A 14,358-nucleotide genomic window follows, 5' to 3' on the forward strand; every position below is an offset into this window, starting at 1 on the left:
TAAACACTCAACAGCCAGGCGGACGGACCTGGCTACAGGCCGGCAGCGTTAAGCCACATTAACTCCTTGGGTGGCTGGCCCAAATCACCCAGGAGCCAACTCGAAATGCTTTCATGAGGCTCCTCTCAGACTGGTTGAACAAGATGAGTGTCGAGATATGGCTCGAACTTCCAGAAAGGAACGCGTTCGTCGGGCTGCACCTGGCAGACCCAGAAATGATTTACATTGTTTGTGTTATGACCACACAGACGAGCGAGCACACACACACATAACTCAGCACACGGGAGGGGGGCATCAGATGCGCGACAGGTAGAGTCGAGGGTTATTTTTATGGGCACAAACGCCTTTCCTCTTGGAAAGTATCTAGGGACCAGCTTACACCCAGATTCCTATGACAAGGGAACGTAGGACCATTCTGGGGATAAACTCCTGGTGAGCTGTATCCTCTCGGCAAAGCCTTCTTCGCACACACACAATGGGCATGGAACACGGCTTGCAATCTCGCCAACGTGAGCACCGAAATTCAACCGCCGCCACTGACGTTTCTGGAAGTGACGGAACTGCCCGTGAGCACGCCTGAGTCTGGTGAATCACTGCCTCTTTTTCTCGAGCTGCGAGAGGAGGCGGGGGCGGGGGGGGGGGCAACACCTGTCAGGCACTGCCTCTGAGGTTAAGTCGCTTGACCTCAGTAAGCCTCGCTTCCCTACCTGCAAAACAGGCAAAACCGAGACGGCCAGCGCGGGGTGCCGTCGGCCTGCTGCCAGGGAAACAGCCGAGGCGGGCAAGGTGCGCACGGCGGCGCAGGGCACGCGGTGAAGGCTCGTGGTAAATACCACAGCCACAGAGGATGGAGACGGAGGGCCTGAAGAAAGGCGGCGGCCGCTGAAGGACACAAACATGGCTCTGGATATTGAGAAATCAGTACTGGCATGTTGGGAGGGGAGGGGGGCGGGAGGACCGGAAGACGGGAAGGTCACTGCCAGTCTCTAACGCGGGCAGCTCACGGGGCGCGCAAGATGGCAGATGTGGCCGAGAGCTCTGGGCTCAGCTTGAAACCCGGGGCTTGGGCACGACCTCTGGGTGGAATAGCCCGCGCGCACTGGGAAGTGCGGACGGAGGCCCGAGAGCAAGAGCGGTTACTGAAGCCATGCATCCACAGCCCAGTCCAGGGCCCCGCACAGAGGTGGAGAGGAGGACAGACAGACAAGGAGAAGTGAAACCATGGAGACAGATCCTCCAGGACGGAGCGGGGCACTGGCCCATGAAGCAGACAGTTCTGGAAACATAAGAAAAGATGCTGAGTGGTATGGCAACACGGAAGTCACTGCTCCCTTTGTGCAAATTACGTCCACAGGCTGCAGGAGGAAGGCAGTTTGTGCGCAGGACGCGGCAATGAGCGAGCAGAGGTTTTGTTTATTTTTTTTAATTTATGGCTGAGTTGGGTCTTCATTGCTGCACGTGGGTCTTCTCTAGTTGCAGCAAGCGGGGGCTACTCTTCGCTGCAGTGCGTGGGCTTCTCATTGCGGTGGCTTCTCTCGTTGCGGCGCACGAGCTTTAGGCGTGTGGCTCAGTAGTTGTGGCTCGTGGGCTCAGTAGTTGTGGCTCACGAGCTCTAGAGAGCAGGTTGTGGCACACGGGCTTAATTGCTCCGCGGCATGTGGGACCTTCCCGGACCAGGGCTCGATCCCGCGTCCCCTACACTGGCAGGCGGATTCTTCACCACTGCGCCCCCAGGGAACCCCGAGAGGTTTTGTTGAAATGACAGATGTAGCACACTTTATGCTGAGGTACAGAAGCATCAGAAGAAGAGGAAGGAGAAGGAGCTGCTTACACCCAGAAGAGAAGGAAGCCTTTCCTCCCGGGAGGAAGGGAGGGCCAGGGCCGAGCCCGGGGGGAGGCGCCAGTGATGGGAAGGACAAAAGGATACCTGCAGAGTCCTGCAAACTCACCCCAAACTAGGGCACCGATGAAGAGGCCAATGTTAAAGTACACCCTCAAATTCAGGACCCTGACTCTACTCCCGGCCCAAAAAGCAGAAACAATATTGTAAATGTCAAGACAAATACACTGCCCTTATTATTCAGTATTACAGGTGCGATTACATAAAGATGTTAAGTTCACAGAAGGGCCATCTGCTCACTAAGTGAGGATGTTCCTTTACTTGATCTAACAATAAATATTAATGGTATTAAGAAGGGCTGCATCATATATCCCGATGATTAAATCTCTTTTGCAAAGTCACGTTAAACAGTGCCGTAAGGCCTTGGGTCAGCTAGCACGTGATCTTGGATCTGTCTTTATATCTTAATGAGATGCTAAAGTCCCAGAAGACGTCCTGCACCATCTGTGATGCGCTGAAGGTGGGAGCGGGCAGGGCCCTGGGGAGAACACCGGGGGATGGGGAATCTCACCAAGTCAGCAGGTAAAGCAAGTACTCAGGGGCGAGGTGAACCAGGCTTCATCCAAGCAGCACCTAACGTTTTCAGTCAGCCAAGGGGGTTGTGGGCAGTCTCCTCATCACCCGTCTGAGATAAAACTAAAGCACTAGGCATCAGCTACCTGGCCTTTAAGGAAGGACTCCCACTGGCACCTGTACCAGTGAGGGCTGCCCAGCAACAGAGGCGTCCGGGAGTTCTGACACGACACCAGGGCTGCCCACAGAGATACATGATGAAACGACCAAGTAGACGGGACCGGGCCTGATTTTCACTGGGCTCTCCAGCCAGCTCACCGGGTTGTCGAAACACAGCTCAAATTCGACTACAATTCCACTCTGCAAAGCCAGCCACTTGAACCTACCACCTTAAAAGCTGATGTGTGGTCATCAAGATGTCGGTACCGAGGTCAAAATATACGGCGGCACAAGGCAGTAACTCAGCTGGTTTGAAGTTTGCCTTGATTATATGTAGTCATCATGCAAAAAAATAAACATTGTCAATGCAACCAAAGGAAATGCTTTGTGGTAAGATAAATAAGGGAAATAAGAGATGTAGAGAGAAAACAGGAACGTACTAGGGGACCGACTGAAATTGATGACTATTTTTGGCCAGAACAGAAATACAAGTAACACCTTGCTGGCATAAAACATTTCTTCAGTAACCAAGTGACTTTCCTTTTTTTAAAGCAACAGCAGAAAGGTTTCCAAGCCACTGAAATTGAGATGCACAAGGGAAAGAGAACCCCGTCTAGGTACGAACAGGTAGCCCCCAGGGCCCTCACGCCAAGGACTGCACCAGCCCAGGGAACGTGGACAACATGCGGGCATCCCTGTAACACCCAGCTCATTACTTCACTCCAGCTCAAGCTCCAACCTCAGGTTTCCCTGGACCTTGGCAGCTGACAAGGAGTAAGGGATGAGAGCAGCCCAGGCCCGCAGCTGCAGACATCTGCTGAGAGCTGCAGGAGAATCAGTCACGGGGGCCCGGGGCTCAGCTGACAGGCTCCAGAGGGACGTGGCTGTCACCAGGTCTAATCAGCACACCGCGTGAGATGCAGGGATCGGTGTGGGTGGCTACTTCGGTAAGTCATTTAGGAAGCTTTTCTTTCTTTTTTTTTTTTTTTGAGTGTGATCTCCTGACTAAGTATCGCTGCCATTTTAAGATTCCACCAAAAGAGAATTTGGTGCACGCATGTCTTTACAAATCCCGGGGCCCGGGCCCAAGCGCACTGTGAGAAAAAGACAAGGAAGTGGATAGAGAGGGTGAGAACAGTGAAGGGGCCTCTTCCTTTCCAAGTGTTTTCTGCTGTCACACGACACCAGGGAATGCACTGCCACCTAAATTCTCCAGGGAGCCGAAGGCTCTGGAACTGTTTATTTTACACTGTTCACGCAAATCTTGTAAAGATGTACGTTTTATATTCTTCTCTCTTTAAATAGAATCAACTGATAACTACTTAATAGTTTGGTTTTGTTTTTCAGGGGTTCATGCTTCAGGCTTAATCCTCCCATTCCTTTTTTTTTCATTTTTCCAAATACATAGAAAAGTCGAAAGAAGCACAGAAAAGACCCATATAACCTACATCTGTAAGCAATAAACCTAAAAATTTGCAGATACTCTGCCATTTATTCCTTTATACCTCTGCATGCTTCTCCATCAAATAAAGACACTCTTCTACACAGCCATGACTAGCACCAGAACCGGCCAATCAGCAACGACTGAATGACATCATCTAATTAGCCACTGCACACCGCATTCTCCAACTGCCCCAAAAATGTCTATAAGACCTCCCCCTCAATCTAAGATCTGCTGCATTTGGTACTCAGGTCCCTTTAGCCTCCTGTAAACTAGAGCACCCCATCCCAGTCATTTCCCGTGACATCTGACACTTTCAACAGTCCACCCAGAGACCTTGCGGAATGCCCTGCATTCTGGATCTGTCCGGTCGTTTCCACGTGGTGTCACCTTGCTTGTTCCTCCGTCCCTCCAAACTAGAAAGGACACCTGGAAGTTCGACTGGACTCAGGTAAACTGCTGTGGCAGCACATGGCAGCCAGCGGCTCCCCCGCTGACACACCTGAGTGGGATGTGTCGCTTAAGCAGTGGCCCCCAGAACTGTCCATCACGAGCATGCGTGTCCGCCTGTGCTGTGTGTCAGTACCCTGTCGGGGTGGCACTCTGGCACTGTCTGAACACCCTCGCCCCCAATGAACCCAACGGTCTTGGTTTCCACCAGTGCCGCTTGTCTGAAGCATGGAGAGTGAGGCCTGCAAGATGGTGACCTGACGAATTCTACCATTCTTTCCATATTTATTAACTAGCATTCTCCTGCTGCCCATGCCTCCCCTCTCTTTTCTTTTAAGGATCATGACTCACAGATTTCTTTTTAAAAAACTTAGAGTCTTAAAATCCATCACAGTCATTATTCCTTTGATTTCCACTCACCCTGCCTTTCGCCAGTGGGACCCCCTGCCCTGGCTCTGGAAAGGTGCTCACGCTCATCTTGGGTTTCACGGGTCCCAGTCTGGAACTGGCCTCTTCTCCCCAGACTCTTGGTTCCTTTCCTTGTGTGATATTTAGAAATCCAGAACCTGACCGCTTTTAAGCAGCCATGAATGCTGCTCCGGTGGTGTGGGGAAAACATATAAACGGCGGGGAACACAGAACCACACTGACAAATATACGGCTCTGCTGGAAAGGTTTACGTGGCAAAGTGGACGCGGTGCAGGCAACTGTATTTGCTTTGATGAATGTATGCTTTCTCATGAGTCTGACGGCAAAAGTGGGGATGCCCTTGGACCCCGTGCCCTAACACCCTGGGAGAGATCAGGGCACGTGGTCCAAGTCAGGCAGAGCTGCAGGGATGCAAGGGGGGGGGGCCCAACTCACAGAGCCACCCTGGCTTCCTGAGGGTGAGCAGCGTCCAGGCAGCCCTCCACTTCCCCGCAAGCACCCCTGCCCGTCTTTCTGCCTCAGGGTTCAGGCCTTCGGGACACACAGGCATTACATCACCGCCGATACCGGGTCCCTCAGGCTCCTGGCTTCTCACTGAAACATCCCACGCACTACCACGGAAGACAAGAGCTGTCTTGATACGACAAGACTTTACTAGTAGGACGGCACTGACCACGTGGAACACCTACCCCAAGAGGCCGTGAGTTGGTGCAGTATGTTCTTGGCAGAAACGGCTGAGGGAGGCCAAGTGAGGCACGGGCATGATGTCTGGATCAGAGGGAATACGAGGGATGGAGAACAAGTGAGGTGGCAGCAGGAGGAAACAAGCAGGCCAATCCGGAACGCAGAACATCCTCTGAGAGAACCAGCCTGCGCTCTTCCAAGAGTCCCTCTCACGGCGAAAACACAGGCCATGCAGCTAGGGGATGGGGCGAGGTTTTCTAGTTCAAAACAGGCTAAAGGGACATGACTACCGTCTGGAACCCAGTGTGGAAAACACCAGAGTAATATCCGCCAGGCAGAGATCATCCTCACCCCCGCATTTCAACACAATCGTTATTAACCAGTCTTTCTTTTTTTTTTTTTAAATACTACTCTCTGTGTGATAAAAACAAGCTCTTCTCTGCTTCAGAAAACGTGTTTACTGCTCAGCCATCTGTTCTCCTCGTCTGGAATATCCACTGTCCTACCTGCCCTTGAGAGCACATCCTCCCAGTGATTTCAGTTCAAATGACTGCCCTGCCCCTTCTCCTGTCCTTCTCATGTTGACCGCCAGCAGTTACTCAGAGATTCACGCGTGTTCTGTGTCCCAGCTGGACTCCAAGACCACTACAAAGAAGAGACTTGCTGTGAATCCCCTGCAGCACCCGGCACAGTATATTCTGAACAGATAAGGAAGGAGTGAACTCACTCCTCTAGAGCTGCGTTGTCCACCACAGTACCCACAAGTGGCTACTTCAATTAAGTAAAACTAAAAAATTAAGAGTTCAATTCGTCAGCTGCCCTGGCAGCATTTCATGTGCCTGGGTGCCCCTGTGGCTCCCGTCCAGGGCAGCTCAGATACAGAACATTCCCTCCACGGCGGGCAGTTCTGCCGGGTGGACATGCTGCTCCAGAGAGCACAAGGGTGCCCGGTTCTCGTCAAGGACACGATGATGGCAGCGGAGAGACGGAAGCCTGCTGCTTACTTTGGAATGCGTCTCCAAGGCCCCAAATAGCTCAGGTACGCAAACTATGACCATCTGCTCTCATTTCGCGTACAGACTGGGCAGTGAGCAGACTGGGAGTCCAGCAGACTCTGGTTTGCCTCTGGATCCGTCCCTGATGTCTAGGCCTAGAGAGGAGAGTCAGGGGACATCAACTGGCCAGCCCAGTGCCGGGAGCCATGCTGATGGAACTGCCCTCCAGGCAAGGGCGTGGAGCAGACCATCCTCACCCCAGGTATGCACCCCTCTCTGCACAGACACTAAGCTACTGACCGCAGGCAGCAGAGCGAAGGATGTGTGGGAGCCGCACCTTGAAGGAAGGTGGGCATGTACCTGCCAAACACTCAAAACGCACGTTGAGAGGTGTTAGGATGGCAGTCCACCTCAGCAAAGCCAAAGGGGGAAGACATTTCTTGAGCAGAAATGCATGTCACAATTATTATGTTTTCAAGAAAATTCTCCTTAGACACCCCAAAGGCAATTTTAAACCACAGACCAGCATTGCCCTCCCCCATTTTAACACAATTAAATGAAGCTTTTAATATATGAAATGCCGGAATTATGAGTCACCAGTATTCACATATACCTGACAGTGAGAGCTTTATCTTCTAACGTAAGCCATTCTGCTATAACACTACTGCACCTTCCAGCTACAGGCTACGTATCCATCACTTTTCAAACATCTCAAACAAAGCTGTGAAAAGTCACCTGGGCACCTGTGTAATGAGTGCTTTTGGTGGACGTTTCTTGGGGGCATCATCTCCCTTGCTCTTTTACATTGCATTAAATCTCCATCTACCCCTGAAAAATAACACAGTGTAATGGATAAATTATAGTCGCTTAAAAAATGAAAGAAAAAATAAAGGAACAGAATCAGAGAAAGCAGAGAATAATCAGAAAGACAAAAGTGAACAAAGAATCCCCCACACACAGCTTCCCAAGGAGAAGAAAGGAAAAATAGTTCGAGAGAGGAAAAAAAAAAAGTTTGCACAGCTAAGAGTCTAAATAAAAGCACACAATGAGGGGGACGAGGAAGCTAGGAGGAAGCAAGGAACGGGCACTCTACACCTGCACTGACAGAAACCTGCTGAATATCTTAGTGGTGTTACCAGCTGGACCAAACTCCCGTCGACCTGCAGAATTCTGCAATTTTGATCTCACCTTCCTGTTAATCTAGAAACGGGAGCAGCTGTGGTGCATAAGAACCGCTAACCGCAGGAACACGGGAAAGGCTGACGCGGCTCAGGTCTATTAGGAAGCACGGCCAACGGGACCTGAGTTTACCCACCTCGGTCCCCCCTCGAGTGCTTTCTTATTCCTGATGAATTTCCTGACATTCAACATAGTCCATGGGTACCTTCGCCTGCCCCTACCAGCATCTTACTCCAAACTGAGAAAGTACAAGTCAGGGCCCCTTTCTGCATGGGCTCTGCTCGGCCGCAAGGCCTCAGACTGGCCTCCGAATTTCCGCCACCTCCTGTGCAAATGTAGAAGGGACCTAAATGTCACCTGGTAAGGTGACATCAAACGCAAGCGTGTGCCCTTAGTTCCGGGGGTTGGGGGCACGGCAGAGAGAAGGGGAACGTGCCGTAGCACAGGTCCCCTGACATCCGTGCCGAGACCGCAAGGCACACAACAAGCCAGGGACGGGGGGAGGGTGTCTCTGGGAGCCCCAAGGGCAGACAGTAACCTCACACTGGCCATCCCGAACGAGCGTTTATTCTGCTCTACCTTCCTGAGACTCTTTGGGAATGTCTGGACTGAGTCACATTACAGGATAGGAACCAATGGACGCCAAAAAGCTCATCATCTCCACTTTTAAACCTCATATGTGTTACACAGGGTCAAATACAATGTACGAAAGCTCTTCCGAAAATTCATCTAGGGCGTGTGCTACAGCTGTACAGAGAGATCCTGTGTTTGTCATCAGCTTTGTGGAGGTCCCAGCGTCTACAGAAACCAGCGTAGGTGAGGTGAGCCAGAGGACGACGGGTGACAGCGGATTCCGAGCAGACTGGGCAGGGCTGCGAGCTGCTTTGGTCAACAATGGATCCCTGAGCCCCAGGAGCAGCACAAAGGTCCCGCCTCCACCCAGCGTTCACGCTGTACCCTGGGCCCCGGACGGAGAAACGGGCACTTCCATATGGTCTCAAGTGCTATGATTACTATTCGGCAAGCAGGAAGCTGTAGGAGTACAAACAGGTACAGGACAGGGGATCTATTCGTCTATGTGAAGGTGAAGTAGAAGCCAGGTGTCACCCATTAAAATCCTGCCACCTCTGTGTGTTTATGGAGACGTGGTCAATTATAATCGACACTGCAAAGAGTCGTATTTCCCCTCACAGATCTATCGTATTATTTTTCTGTTTATTTTTTAAACATTTGAAAATAAGCTTTTTATTTTTCCTGGCTGATTCTTTAAGGATTTAATTACTGTAACAGACTCATAGAAAGCATATTTTAGGTATACCACATTTTACATATTCCTAATTCTGAATATTCTTAACATCCACCCTCCATCTGGCCCCGTTATCAACAGCAGACATCAGTGAGTTGCTTCCTAAGGCTCTGTACCTGGGTTGTCCCATACGGTAGGCACTGGCCAAACGTGGCAAGTGAACCCATGAAACCTGGCTAGTTTGAGCTGAGATGCCCTGTGAGTGTAAGATACACACAAATTTCAAAGGCTAGGTAACGAAAAGGAATGTAAACTATCTCAACTATTTTTTTTTTTACTGATCATGTGTTGAGTAACAATATTTTGGATGTGTCAGGATAGGAAAAAAGTACCATTCAAGTTAATTTCCTCTGTGTCTTTTTGCTTCTTTAATGTTGCTATAACAAAATCTTACATGGTGCTACTCCTATCAGATAGCAGGACTCTGGACCACCAACTTTCTTGTCTCTTAAAGAGAATGGTCCTACCTCTTGTACTCCTAACTTCAGCTATTTAATGAACTAGATAATCTTCCCTATTCAGGAGCTGACATAGTATTTCAAACTTGTATCTTCTTCCTTCAACATCTTATCCTTGTGCATAAATAATCTCAGTCCCCTTGGTCTCTGTCTCTAAATGGCATTTGAGGGCCAAAATTACTATCTAGCTCACAGCTAACTGTTACCTCTGTCAATAAAAACAGATTCCAAAGAGCGAAAGGAAAACAGCATCAAACATTTCAAAAGCACTAGAAAGTAACCCTGGGTTTCTGGTCAACATTTCTGCAAATATCTCCATTGACTTCCTCATTCTCCTCTGGTTAAACAAGCTTCCCCATGCAACTCTTTGTTTTCAGTTTCACTTCCCTGAGAATACAAGATTGCAGCTACATTAACAAACAGAACTTCCTGGGGAATAAACTGATGATACGTTGTTATGCCAACAACAGACAACTGAAGTCAGGCGCTTTAAGAATTACAACAGGTATAATCAAGTAGAGTACATGAGGTAAAGTAGCACATTCTGGAAAGTGGTGTTTTATACCAGACATTTTGTAAAAAAAAAAAAAAAAGAATAAGCAAAGGTGCATTTCTGATAAAGTTCTGCAAGGCCTTACCACCGCCTCCAAGAGTCAGGGCGGAATGAGGTAAAGGGCAGAAAACAAAGGGGGAAAGAGGAGCTAGGTCTTATCCTCCCAAAGGCCACTAATTCTTGTTTCTCCGACCAGTTCAGAGGATTGGGTAACAGTGCCAGATCAATGCTTGATAAACTTTAAACTTGCCTCAACTAGCAAAGAGGAGACCCTGGTTGATAACTACCCATGCAAGCACCACCACATAAGTCACATTCATGGCTCCAGAGAACAGGTATATGTGTATCTTGAGTGGGGATGAAGCATAAGGCTCACTTAGAAGTCTAATAAATTTAATTTTAATGGGACACCTCAGTTTGTATTAAAATTCATAAGACTCACAAAACATGTTCTCTGGACTTTTCATTAGAGGATAAGGAATTTATTTGACAATTTAACTTGACCATCTAAGCAGGAAAACTCACATCTGCAAACTGTACTTACGAATCCCAGATGCTTTTTGAAATTGAGTCATTTCAGATTTAGTAGCTGCATACACTGTTCTACTCAATTAGTTACCTCTATGGGAATTTATTTTACCCCTTAGGAATTCATTCGTTTATATCTCTGGGTCCATAAAAATAAGACTGTTTTTTGTGTACCTTTAAAATAAAAAATCAGTGCCATTACTACTGAACCAGTGAGCCAAATGATCATGGGGGCAAGGTCACACTCCCCTGTAAAATGAGCACATCACCACTTATATTTAGAATCAGATCGATCTGGAATCATTTCTCAGTTCTGTTCCTTATTAGCTGTGTGACCTTGGGCAAGTAACTTTACCTCTCTGAGTGGTGCCGATTTTGTTTTTAATTAGTCAGGGCAAACATCTCCTCCCACCTTGCAGGATTTTATGAGAGGCAGCACTGATGTATGCACACCTCCACCAGGTTAGTAGCCTACGTAAAGCATGCAGACATTTTTAAAGTCCTATGAAGCCCTCCGGAGACAATGAGGTCAGAACGCGTTTCCTAACCCTGTAACACCGGGTAGTGTCATGAAACATACGCCCAAGCTGTAAGGCAGAGCTCAGAGCAGTTCTCTGTTGAGTTATAAACGCAGCGTTTTCTACGAATTCTACTTGAATTCGCCTCGGTGGGTAAGTTCACGCCTACCACCATCGACTACGGGGCTGTTCGGCGCACACAAGATTGTTAACCGCTCAAAGCCACAGCACGGGTGTGCACCTCTAACTCCCCGGCACTTGGGTGAAAATGTAGGTTCTGATTGGGCAGCTGTAGGGTGGGGACTCGGGCTCTGCACTGCAAAACTGCTGCTCCCCGGTCATGTCCCTGCTGGGAGTCACTCGGACCAGCCAGACCGCTGAGCAGGACTCCTCCGCCGCCTCCGCGCTACAGATACTTGGGTGTGGAGCAGTCGCGGTGGCGTGGAGCGGTCCTGTGCACTGCGAGAGGTTCCGCCGCATCCCAGCCGCTACCCTCTGGACGCCAGCAAACTCCCACCCTCCAGCTAGGCTGCCCCAAACGCCTCCAGACGTCGGCAGAGGCCCCCAAATCGGCGGGTAGAGGACGCTGCCCTGTAGGATGCTACGAGCAAGGTGCGTGCACCTCTGGGCAAGCCTGCAGTGATCCTACAGGCCGGGGTGCAGACAGGGAAATGGAGGCCCGGCTGCGCGCGCAGCGCCCGCGGCCCCCGAGGCCCAACGCCAACCTCCCGCCCGCGCGGTGGTCCCCTAGCACCGCGCCCTCACGCGCCGCCCGCCACGCACTCCGTCCCCACGCGCGGCGCGGCCGCCGGAAGTAAGTGCCCCGGGCGCCGTCGACGCCTCAGCCACGAGCGCGGCCGGCCTGACGTGGGCCCCGCACCCCCGCCGCCCGCCAGCCCGGGGACCCCGCACACCGCCCCGCCGCAGCTCACGCCCCTAAGAGCCTCTACCCGCCGCCCGCGTCCTCCCAGACAGCCCTCGCGGGAGGCGGCCGCAGGCTACTCACCCAGAAGGAGGCCGTCCAGGTCAAAAAGCAGGTGGGTGACGGGACGCAGCGGGGGCAAGGGCGCCGCCATTGTGCCGCCGTCTCGGCCGAGTGGGGGCGGGGAAGAGGCGCGCGCACACGCGCTCCGAGCCTCCCCCGCGCGCCCCGAGCCGTGCTGCGCACGCGCGGACCCCGGCCTCCTCGCGCCCGCGCCCCCGGGACGCTCTCGCGCATGCGCGTTCGGGCAAGCCCCGTGAGCCCCGAGCTGCTCTGCGCACGCGCGCCTCAAGCGTCCTAGCGCGGTCCCTCAAAAATCGCGCGCCCTGAGCCTTCGCCGCCCGGCGCTCGCCTGCGGCTGGCCTCCTTCCGAGGCTCCTGGAATACGCGACTGGAGCCGCTCCCGCGCCCTCTGGGCCTCGCCGGCATGTTCTGCGCACGCGCGCCGAGGACGGTCACCCCTGCTGTCGCCGCCGCCGTGGTACGCGCGGGCGCGACAAGTTTGCCTGCATCCTCCACCACCACCACCACCACCACCACCACCACCACCCCCGCCCACGCTCACTTCATACCCGTAAACGGGCTGGGATGCTGAGTCAAAGGGCCGAGCAGAGCCGAGTTCCTAATCTGGGTGCCAATGCCTGGCTCGAATTATGGAAAGGGCATGAGGAAGGAGGGAGGGCGTGGAGGGACGACGGCGCATGGGGTTGATGGAAAGAGTGCATAGATGCTCAGGTTGGCATCCTTGAGAGCCACCAAGTAAATGGGTAGCCAGGTGGCCTTAGTTACGGGGTCCCCGGTGGCTTCGTCCCCGCCCGGAGCGCCCGTCCCTGGACACCTGGCAGGTTTCCGTTTCAGTTTTGCCCGCCCGGCTCCCTGCGTGCCTCGTAGGGCGCACGCGCAGTGGCGCGCGAGTCCCCATCCTTTGCGCCTGTATCCCCCGAGCATCCCTGGCTGGTCCGTTCTCCCAGAGCAACCCCCCGCCGAAGTTTGATAGGAAAGAGCCGAAATAATAAGACGTTTTAAAATGCCTTGCCGTTTTTGCCTTTATGTCTCATCTGTCTTGGATTGCTATGTGTTTTCTTCTTTTCCCCCAAACTTTCTGAAGGCAACCTGCAAAGCATTCTTTTTTTTCGACCACTCTCAGGAATACTTTCCCACACCCCCGTTTCCATTTAGTGTTAGTTGGCATTGCATATGCATGTTTAAGCATAAAGATAGGATCTTTCAAGAAGCAGAAATAAGAACGTTTCAGAGACTTTAAAATCTGAGCGTTGTGTTTCTGGTGAAGTGCGTAAACTGCACTCGGAGGCACCTGAGTTCAGCAAATGTATCAACAATAAGCAGTAAACCTCTGTGCCTTCGTTTCCTCGTGTGTAAAACCGGGGTGTTAAATGGCGCAAGGCAGGTCAAGCTGTTGGAACTGGCAAATAGTATATGCTCAATTCACTTATGTCTTTTTAGAGCTGTCGCTGTGAGACACATTCCCTGTTTTTACTCCAATCATGATTTCCCATTGAGGACCCTGGATCTAAGAGAAGGCAGTTCATCATCCAGTTAGTGGAGGGACTGTGACCCAAATGTGCTAGGCTCCTGTATCAAAGCACCACAGACCGGGTAGTCTCAACAACAGGAAGGTATTGCCTCAAGCCAGAAGTCCAAGATCGGGGGTCAGCAGGGTTAACGCCTTTTGAGGAAAGGATTGGTTCCAGGCCTCTCTGCTTGGCTTGTACACAGTGGCCTTATTCCTCTATCTCATCATATTGTGTTTTCTCTATGCATCCATTTCTGTGTCTAAATCTCCCCTTTTTATAAGGACATTAGTCATATAGGATTGCCACCCAGACTCATGACTACATTCTAAGTTCATTACATATGTCAAGACCCTGTCTTCAAGTAAGGTCACACTCTGAGGTACTATGGGTTAGGACTCTTACACTATTTTTTTTATTTTTGAGGGGGACACCATTCAACCTGCAACAGATTTGTTCCACAAACATCGGGCACATACTGTGTGTCCATGCTCACCTACTGGAACCTTTAGAATTCTTCCTCTCAGTTTCTTTCCATTTTTGGAAACAAATGGACACACAAAGGAGAGAGTTCTTTTCCTCTCCCATGGTAACAATGCTGCATCTGTTCATTGCTTAGATAAAAGGAGCATTTTTATTTATTTATTTATTTATTTTGTGCAGGTTTTTTTCCTGACAAATTGATTAAGATATAATTCACATGCCATACAAATCAGCCATGTAAGAGTGTA

At 51.0% G+C, this 14,358-nt stretch overlaps 2 protein-coding genes across 4 annotated transcripts in view; one reads left to right on the forward strand and one right to left on the reverse strand.

The window, feature by feature from the left end:
* The window catches only part of PUDP (pseudouridine 5'-phosphatase), a 124,139-nt gene extending 111,670 nt beyond the window's left edge, over positions 1–12,469 (reverse strand). The window contains exon 1 of one of the 2 annotated variants that reach the window (XM_027095480.1): positions 12,120–12,469. In XM_027095480.1, coding sequence (XP_026951281.1) covers positions 12,120–12,189 — 70 coding nt within the window. In that variant the 5' untranslated portion in view covers positions 12,190–12,469. The remainder of the gene's footprint in view (positions 1–12,119) is intronic. The other variant, XM_027095479.1, reaches the window with a different exon arrangement.
* Positions 10,166–14,358, forward strand: part of STS (steroid sulfatase) — a 183,770-nt gene continuing 179,577 nt past the window's right edge. For both annotated transcript variants that reach the window (XM_027095477.1, XM_027095478.1), the window contains exon 1: positions 10,166–11,725. The gene's annotated coding sequence lies outside the window, so the exon portion shown is untranslated. The remainder of the gene's footprint in view (positions 11,726–14,358) is intronic.

The sequence above is a fragment of the Aethalodelphis obliquidens genome, unplaced genomic scaffold, assembly GCF_003676395.1.
Source record: "Aethalodelphis obliquidens isolate GAN/ISIS:26980383/991018 unplaced genomic scaffold, ASM367639v1 scaffold91, whole genome shotgun sequence".
Classification (NCBI taxonomy): domain Eukaryota; kingdom Metazoa; phylum Chordata; class Mammalia; order Artiodactyla; family Delphinidae; genus Aethalodelphis; species Aethalodelphis obliquidens.